The 10,227-nt window shown below is 40.5% G+C and overlaps 1 protein-coding gene across 1 annotated transcript; it reads right to left on the bottom strand.

The window, feature by feature from the left end:
- Positions 1–5,432: 5,432 nt before the first annotated feature.
- LOC115202318 (uncharacterized) lies at positions 5,433–8,829 on the bottom strand. Its single transcript, XM_029766400.1, has 4 exons — positions 8,112–8,829; positions 6,785–7,281; positions 6,089–6,514; positions 5,433–5,941 (listed from the first exon to the last, which is right to left on the bottom strand). Exons 2-4 carry the CDS (start codon positions 7,258–7,260, stop codon positions 5,923–5,925), a joined length of 921 nt encoding a protein of 306 aa, XP_029622260.1. The 5' UTR covers positions 7,261–7,281; positions 8,112–8,829; the 3' UTR covers positions 5,433–5,922.
- Between the last annotated feature and the right edge of the window lie 1,398 nt (positions 8,830–10,227).

Here is a 10,227-nt window from a genome sequence, read left to right as displayed (position 1 = left end):
GTGCTATTTGGCATGCAGCCCCGTGACATATGTTTGTTTGCCATTATATCATTGAATTAGAACTAAGAGAATGTAGCATTTATGTCATTAATATATAAGAACTCAAGACTACAACATTAGTAGGTATGCATGGGGGGGCGGGGGATATCATGAGTTATAACCATAATATATGTGGACCACTAAGATGTTTGTTTGCGTTTGTTGAAAATGATATTGTACATTGGTTACACTGTCTGTCCTTCCTGTTCTCTTCAACCAGTGTCATGAGCCCCGTTTATACCTGGTTCTAACATGAGTCCTTTGTCCTAATCTTGTCCACATTCTGGCTGTGCGCACTTTTTCAGACAGGTGTAGATGATTCACGCATCGTGATGTGATTGTGATCAGATCTTCTTGCCCACCTCTGGAGGTAGTTAGGCACGCATTGAATATGGACAAGATCAGGACACAGGTAACACCAGGTATAAATAGGGCCAAGATCTGCCTGTGTGATCATCATCATAATAATATCAGTAATAGTATTATGGGAAATATCCATCAGAAATATTTATAAAAGCATCATATTGAAGAAATATATTTTTTAAACATTGTTGTCGAAGCACCTTCAAGTGCGTCCGAAATGGCACTATATTCCCTATGTCAAGGTAGGCAACCCTGTTCCTGGACTGCCTCAGGTACTGCAGGATTTTGTTACAACTAGGCACCACACCTGACCAACTGAGCTAATTGATCAATTCAGTGATTGCCTAAATTCAACACACCTGGTCTGCCAGGTCGGTTAAATCAAAAACATGCCTGTGGCTCTCCAGGTCGGTTAAATCAAAAACATGCCTGTGGCTCTCCAGGTCGGTTAAATCAAAAACATGCCTGTGGCTCTCCAGGTCGGTTAAATCAAAAACATGCCTGTGGCTCTCCAGGTCGGTTAAATCAAAAACATGCCTGTGGCTCTCCAGGACCAGGGCTGCACTACTTTAAACCAGGGCCTATAGGAGAGCAGCAGCTCTGGCTCTCATACCCCAGAAGACAAGAAAACGGCATGTGGGTTCTCCCTATGTGGATCGCAGGGGTGTCCAACCCACCATAGGGCCCTGGTCAAAAGTAGTGCACTCTAAAGGGAATAGGGTGCCATTTGGAATACACAATCTGACATGTTATATAGAAAAGGAGGAATGAGGAGAAGAAAAAACAACCCTGGTTAATTTTTCAAAATGTTTGTAGTGGGGATTTCTGTTAAGTTGGGTTTTCGTTGACATCTTTATTTTCAGTTTAAATTTTCAGACGCCTCGTTTTGTGACAAATCGTCTTAGAGGAAGGCACCATGTGGAACCCAGTCTAAAACAATTTCTAACCACAACCCCTTGGAATGAGTCCCAAAAGCTGCCCTATTCCCTTTCCAGTGCACTACCTTTTACCAGAGCCCTATGCAGGGAATAAGGTGCTATTTGGGACGTACACCTTCACTTCTCCCCCACCGGGCCAGACATCATTTTAGACACTAGTGTAGATCTAAAGGGATTGGATAAGTGTTAGCAAGATATCTCTAACACCTGTACAATGCTCTTAGATCTACACTGGTGTCTAGGAGCTAGGCTAGGGGTTGTTTCTGGACGGGTCCTTGCAATTGGGCACTTTGGTTTTGAAAACAAATGAAACAGAGAAGAAAGGAGAGAGGAGGGAGGGAGGAGAGAGGTGAAGAGAGAAAGGGATGAGAAGATGAGAGGAAAGAGGGGAGAAGGGGAGTGTTACCATGACGTCAGCATGTCTCCCTGGGGGACCAGTCAAATTTAGGGTAATCTAACTGTGGTTTGATACTGTCCATTTGTAGGCTGGTTCTGGCCCAACCCATCGGTTTCTGGAACCAGAACAGTCAGAATGAGTTCACGTTCTAGAAATCACCAGGGAGGGTGGCAAATCCATACTCATCGTGGAGAAGAAATGTCAGTTGGTCAGAGAGATGTGAATACCGTAGGTAGCCAGGCAAGGGTAGGTAGGCTATCTATCCTTTAATACACTGATCAGACATGACTGGTCTGGTGGAATCTGTACTGAAGAATTCTTATGTTGAACTTGTATAGGAGAAGAAAAATACTTTATTATCCACACAAGGTGGAAATGTTTCTTCTGCTGTACCCAACACACACACACACACACACTAGGTTGGAGAGGCTGGATCTGTCATAGAGGAGGAAGGATGCATTTTTCTGAATACTTATGACAGGTACCCTACACATAGAACTATGTGTTGTCTTAGGCCACATATTAATGTTATTATGTAATTACATAATTGTCCAATTTAAATGCAATATTCTGCTCAGAATTCACTTTCAGGATATCTGGGTAGGCCTAATATACTGTCTATGGAGATTTGTTTTGACCAGCTCATGAAATCGATGCTAGACGCTCACTCGGCCGTTCGCTCACATTCCCGGATCTAAACTGGGTTGTATTCATTAAGAACCAAACGGGGGAAAAAACGGTCAGGGACTAACCCATGGGTCGGCAACCCAAAATGTTGAATGAGCCATATTGGACCAAAAAAAATAAAAAATCTGTCTGGAGCCGCAAAAAATGAAAAGCCTTATATAAGCCTTATAATGAAGGCAACACATGCTGTAAGTGTCTATATTAGCCTACTATCAAAATGATAATTAGGCTACAAATACATAATGAGCATTCATGATTAAACGTTTATTTTACCTGCAGCGCATCCTGGAGAGAATGACGCACCCCGTGACTACTCTGCTGTACGATGGTGCTTTAAGTTTAACTACCATTATAATATTAATGTATTATGTTTCGTTGCATTGATGAAATTATAGAAATACAATACATAAATCAGATTTTTGATGTCATTTTTATTTTAGGATTCGAAAAAACAACAACAAAATGTGCAACGTGCATAATAGGCCTCCTGTAATTTCAGACCTCCCCATGGAAATAAAATGCAGTCCTTTTCAATCCTCAATAATACGATACAATCCTCTTCTCTTTTCCCCCTTATCTGGGCAACAGACCGAGTGCAATAAAACAGCAGCCTTTTGAAAAGGTAAAGTGTATAAAATTAAAATAATACAGTTTAAGTTCGATTTCTGTGCATTATCCTCTTCTCTTTTGACACGCACAATACAATGCAGCCATCCTCGGACCTGAGCAACAAAACACAATAATATCCCTGTGTCATTCCAAATATATACTGACAAAAATCAGAAATCACTTTATAAAAACAGCCACTTTGTTACTAAATATGTGCCTATGACAGGATTGTGTTCTTACCCGTTTAATGTGACTTCTGTTTTCGGACATCACTGGACAGCTTCTCAACATCGGGCCTGTAAAATGTAACTTTAATCTTCACGCAGGACTGCAAGCTCTCATCTGTGAGGCGGGTGCGGTATTTGGATTTTATGTAGTTCATGTTTGAGAATATCTGCTCGCACAGGTATGTTGATCCAAAGATGGATAATACTCCAAATGCATATTTCTTCATGTTCCTATAACTGTCAGGAAGAATGGAACTGTCTTTCCACGTTACTCTTTTTGTTATTTGACAACTTCTCATTACAAAGCAAACATGCAGGCAATCCTTCCGCATTGGCAATGAAAGCAAATGATTCGGGCCAAGAATTGTGGAATCCTCTGTTCTCCTCAGCTATCTTTCTCTTTTTCCCTTTGGGATCCATGGCCCATGACACACCCGCCGGTTTGTTTGCAACAGCCACCTGTCTGGCACTACGCCGAGCTGAAAGAAACGTGTGTCGCAGGCTATGACGTACATCTTCGTTGACAGAAATGTTGAAATTAAATATTTATTATACACATTTTTACAGCATTGGATAATAAATTACATTAAAACAAAAAATATATTCACACCATCTTTTTCCATTTTCATATTTTTGAAAAAGCTCCAGGGAGCCACTAGGGCGGCGCTAAAGAGCCGCATGCGGCTCTAGAGCCGCGGGTTGCCGACCCCCGCACTAGGCGGTTAAAAACGTAAGCGAGAAGGAGTCACTCGTCACAACTACTGAAGATTAAAGCGCCATTGAATTTCAAGCAGCAGTGTGAAAGAGCTCTTGATACATTGTCAGCACCACTACAATACATGAAAGTTTTGATATACATTTTGTATTTGTTTCTCTTTCCCCCGGTTAAAAACCTGTCACTAAATTAAAGGCCTTCTGTATTTAGGAAGCATAAAGCATCACTTCAACTTCATGTTCATGAGAAGAGAATGGCAAAATCAGTATGATGCAGTTTAGGTGTACATTATTCTTGTATTTGTATTTATTGCGGATCCCCTTTAGCTGCTTCCAAGACAGTCCTCCTCTTCCATGCCAACCTCAGGTGGTACCCAGCCAGTGTCATAGCCATGCACAGTGTGCCAGGTCTTCTGCTTGGGGTGGTTCTTCTCCTCTATGATAATAACCTTCCCCACATCCACTCTGACTTAAAGTACTCTTTTCTCCCAGTAGGGGACACCGGGAGGGTTTTCAATGGCTTTTAGAATGTCCCAACTAACGTAGACACCAGTTCCCAGAACACTTTAGTCTGCACTTGGTGTGAAAACATTGTTCTTAATTAACTCTGTTGTGGTGACGTGGAACATCACATATTCTGTCTGATCTTCAGGAAGTGTTGCTGTCTAGAAAGTTGATGTAGTGTGGGGAGTTAGCAACAAGCTAGTAACCAAACTGCAGCTGAATACACCTCTGCTGAGATGAGCTGTAATATAAGTCAATATCATGCACAATTACACATTGTAATAGCAAGCCATATTAAAAAGTAATTTAACTGAAACTGTTACACCAAATAGTGATGTTTATACAATAACAATATGCTAAATCACTATTGTTGCCGTAATAATGTTTGATATATATCAGTGAAATGGTAAATAACAAGACAGTTAATTTGTCTAGAATTACAGTAGATTGTTCTTGCCTGCTATTGCTTGACAAATGCAGGATTATTATACTGTATTCTTAGGAAACCTACAGTAGTGCTTCATACAGAGTGCTTTACTGATTTCATTTCCTGGTTCCAACTCTTGTCTCTATAGAGTTGGATAAGGCACATAGAGCAGGGATCTCCAACTGGTGGCCCAGTTAAATGGTTGGACATAAAAGACTGTACAAACACCAACAAATCAGCTCCAAGTGATTTTCATTTGGGAAATCTGTTCCAAAGTATTCCCACGCACAATATAGGTTTGAAATTATGATGTTTTAGTCTAATATTATATATGTTTGGGCTTCTTGCGGTCAATTTGCAGTCTACAAATGATTTGTAATTATGTTCCGGCCCCCTGACCATCCGTTCAAGAAAAGAAATGGCCCTGCGGCTGAATCTAGTTGATGATCGCTGACCTAGAGCATAGTAGTCCCTCAGAATGTAGAACCATGATCCCTCTATGTAAGCGGAAAGCAACAACACCCACTCAGATAGTAGAGGTAGTCTAATAAATACAGAACCATAAACATATATGGTATCCCAATCTGATTATTTCAAAATGGCTGACACCTTCCGCCAACAGTGAGAACTCAGCTGCCACCTGTCTATGGAAGTCTATGGAAGACACACAACATTGACTAAATTAGTTCCTATATTTCCGCAGCACAGATACTTCAACGGATTAACTGATTGGAATTTGGAGGGGGGAAAACACAACAAACAATGTGTGAAACTTGTTTATTTGAGATTTTATTATAGGAACAAGGATCATTGTTACATATGCATTATTTACATCAAGTAAATATGAATATTTGATGTAAGGTTATATGATTGATTGCTTATAGATTGCCATGTCAAATCATCAGCTTCTACTTCCTATGAGCTGTATCATGTGGGACCGTCTGATTCTAACCATCCTCTTCTGATGACCATGAAGTGATGCTGGATGCTCCCACTGAATGCAGAACGCCATCAGTTCTACAGTGACGGGTTTAACCTGCAGTAAAGAGAATAGAATACAAACTGTCTCAATTAAAACCTGCATGTGTGTATAGTGGGGCTCACACTAAGTGCCCTTCAAGCCTTCTACTGTAGGGGTACTTCCATTGTGATAAGGTACTGACTGTGGCTCAATATCACTCACATTTGCATGGTGGACAGTTTCAGCATTGTCAACACTGTAATTCTCTTTGGGTCATAGACACAGTCTTCCTCTTGTTTGCTCGTCACCATGTCAACACCAGGTGGAACCCAGGCAGTGTCATACCCATGCTTAGTATGCCAGTTGTATTGCATGTCGTGACCCTGTTCGTTAATGACTTTAACCTTGCCAACATCTACCTTTACTTTCAGAACCATCCTGTCTGAGTCATTAGCACCAATGGGGTATTTGATGACTTTTCGGATGTCTCGACTGAGGTAGACACCTGCACCAAGCATGCCATCTTTGGAAGGTTGGAATCCATTTCTCTGTATTTTTACTGCAGCCTGTTTTGATGTTCCATGATACATCACATAGACGTGGCTGTCCTCGGGGGTGGCTCCACTCTGAAGATGACGGTATCTAGATCTGTAAGACAGGCAAACAGCTTTTGCTTCAATATGATATTATATTAGCTTCTATACTTTACATAGTTTATTTAAAATAATGATTTGTTAAAGGAGACTTGATTTTTAGGCCATTGGGGAAATTTAGATTTTTTTGAATTCCTGGTCATCTGACCTCTCAAACTAGGCTCTAAAGACAAATCCGTTAGAAAGCTCTAGAATGTATCTATTGCATCATCACAGGTAAAACCAATCAGAGGGTTTGCACTACAACAGTCTCTTTCATACTTACATGGTCTTTTTGTTTACTTTCATGACCTCCATGACTTTGATTCTCGTTGGGTCGTAGACACAGTTCTCCTGTCGGTTGCTTTCTACCATATTGACCCCTGGGGGAACCCAGGCGGTGTCATATCCATGCTCGGTATGCCAGGTCTTCTGCATGGGGTGATCCTGCTTGTCTATGATCTTAACCTTCCCAACATCCACTCTGACTTTTAGTACTCTTCTCTTAGACTTGGAAACACCAGGAGGGTAATTACAGGCTTTTTGAATGTCCCGTGTAACATAAACACCGGCACCAAGCATGCTGATATCTGCTCTTGATGGTGTGAAGCCATTCTTCTTAATCATCTCTGCAGCCTCTATTGAGGTGCCATGGAACATCACATATGTTCTTTGATCCTCAGGATGTTCACCAGTGTCGAGAAAGTTGTCTAAGTATGGAGAGTTTGGTTTCATTTTTCTCAGGCAAGCCCTAGTCAACATGATGATTCTAGCTGTGAGAACCTGTGGCAAAATATGCTTTTATGATTAGTCAAACTTCTGCAATCCTGTAGTAACGATTTAGATCTCCTACAGGGCCTTCAGAAAGTATTCATACCTCTTGACTTATTCCACATTTCTTGTGTTACATCCTGAATTCAAAAGGAATTAAATATTATTTTTTTTCACCCATCTACACACACAATACACCATAATGACAAAGTGAAAACATATTTTTAGACATTTTAGCAAACTTATTGAAAATATTTTAAATATCTAATTTACATAAGTATTCGCACCCCATTGCCTTGACATTCCAAATGGATTTTTTTATTTATTTAATTGACTTTGAATTCAGTCTGAAACACAACAAAATGTGGAATAAATCAAGAGGTATGAATACTTTCTGAAGGCACTGTACATGTGGAAGTAACCTGAAGTGTAATAAAAGGGGACTCCGCCTGCACATTGTAATACTTGCCAATTAAATATGAATTACAAAGGGCAACATGTCAACTACAAATAGACTTTATCCAGGCTACTAATTCAGAAATGTCACATGCTATTGCCAACTACTGTGTTGCCTTAGTATATTTCTTTGGCTCACATGAATAATACTTCAATAGTGCACAATATATTTGGTATGTTACAAGCACTTGAAACTTGTTTGTAATGTTATAAATACATTATAATTCAGATAATCTCTGTTGTATCATTCACTTTTATAGAAAATACTATATATTGGATTATATCCTCTGGCTTGTGATTTAAATGTTTCAATGCGATGTTAACATTCGTGAAGTAGCTAATAAGCAACTTTCTAAAAAGTCAAATTAGTATTTGGTCATCCTTACCTGCTGCTGTGGAATCAGATTCAACCAACCTGTCAGACTAATTCAGGATTATATGACAGAGTTTAGTTCTCGTTTCTCCTCTGTTTCCTCTCCCTCGCTCTCTCCCCCCTCCCCCCTCTTTCTCTCAAATTCTAATTCGAGAGAGAGAGAGAGCAAAGTCCATCCATATTTATGACCAGGATATCTATTTGCTAGTGAAAAGCAACCATGCCAACTCAGATGAGAAGGAAGCCTAATCTAATGGGTACATAAACATGTATGATACATCTTATTATTGCAAGACCTCTGGAGCATTTTGAAATTGCAATGCTGACACCTTTGACCAGTAAATTGATGTCCGTAGTGTTATACATCAGACTAAGATCAGTTCTTGAGTCAGTCTGAACAGTGAGTACACAGCTGTCATTTGCGACTAAATCGAAGATACTATTAGTCTATAGAAGACACCTATTGACTAATATTATACATTTTGTCCAGTAGGTACATTATTTTAAGGTGCATTATATATTTAAGTGCAGTATTATACAGGTAAGTGCCAAAATAAAGGAAACAGCAACATAAACTGTCTTAAGGCGTTGGGCCGCCACGATCCAGAACAGCTTTAGTGCACCTTGGCATAGATTCTACAAGTGTCTGGAACTCTACTGGTCGGGATGCAAAACCATTCTTCCATGAAATATGCCTTCCCTGTGGCTCAGTTGGTAGAGCATGGTGTTTGCAACGCCAGCATGGTGTGTGCAACGCCAGGGTTGTGGGTTTGATTCCCACGGGGGGCCAGTACAAAAAAAAAAAAATGCATGAAATGAAAAAATGAAATGTATGTATTCACTACTGTAAGTCGCTCTGGATAAGAGCGTCTGCTAAATGACTAAAATGTAAAAATTCCATAATTTGGTGTTTTGTTGATGGCGGAGGAAAACGCCGTCTCAGGCATTGCTCCAGATTCTCCCATAAGTGTTCAATTGTTTTGAGATCTGGTGGCTGAGACGGCCAGGGCATATGGTTTACATCGTTTTCATGCTCATCAAACCATTACGTCACCACTCGTGCCCTGTGGATGGGGGCATTATCATCCTATGGGGGCATCGCCATGGTAGCCAAAATAATGGCCTGCCCAGCATGATGGGATGTTAATTGCTTAATTAACTCAGGGACCACACCTGTGTGGAAGCACCTGCTTTCAATATACTTTGTACCCCTCATTTACTCAACTGTTTCCATTATTTTGGCAGTTACCTGTATTTTGCACTTCAACAGGATTATTCATAGTTACAAGTTCTCTTCGGTTCCCTTCATGATTATTTTTGGGTCGTAAACACAGTCTTCCTCTTGGTTGCTCGTCACCATGCCAACACCAGGTGGAACCCAGGCAGTGTCATACTCAGGGTGCCAGTCCTCCTCTTGGGGTGGTACTGCATCCACTCTGACTCTAATGGGCGACGTCAAAATGTTTCAACTTCATTATCTCCAGCACTACCCCAACATCAACAACATATGAGAAAATGGCGTGTTTCTATGTTTTGTAGTAAAAAGATGACGTCATCGGTGTGCATTGTGTGATTTTAACAAATGATGAGTAGACGTTGCCTAATAATTGTCTACTAATTGGTTGAAGATGTCATTGGAAATATATTTTTTTTACTACAAAACATAGAAATGCGCAATTTTCACACGTTGTTGGGGTGGTGTTGGGGTGGTGCTGGAGATGATGAAAATGAAGTTGAAACACTTTGAAATGTCCCTTAAGCTACTCTTGTCTGGAACACCAAGAGGGTTTTCTACTGGATTTTCGTTACCAGAAGTGGATGGTTCAAATCAAATCAAATCAAATGTATTTATATAGCCCTTCTTACATCAGCTGATATCACAAAGTGCTCTACAGAAACCCAGCCTAAAACCCCAAACAGCAAGCAATGCAGGTGTAGAAGCACGGTGGCTAGGAAAAACTCCCTAGAAAGGCCAAAACCTAGGAAGAAACCTAGAGAGGAACCAGGCTATGAGGGGTGGCCAGTCCTCTTCTGGCTGTTCCGGGTGGAGATTATAACAGCACATGGCCTAGATGTTCAAATGTTCATAAATGACCAGCATTGTCAAATAATAATAATCATAGTAGTTG

Source organism: Salmo trutta, chromosome 11 (genome assembly GCF_901001165.1).
Source record: "Salmo trutta chromosome 11, fSalTru1.1, whole genome shotgun sequence".
NCBI lineage: Eukaryota > Metazoa > Chordata > Actinopteri > Salmoniformes > Salmonidae > Salmo > Salmo trutta.
Note: the sequence above shows the minus strand (reverse complement) of the source record. Positions and strands in the feature narration are given on the sequence as shown.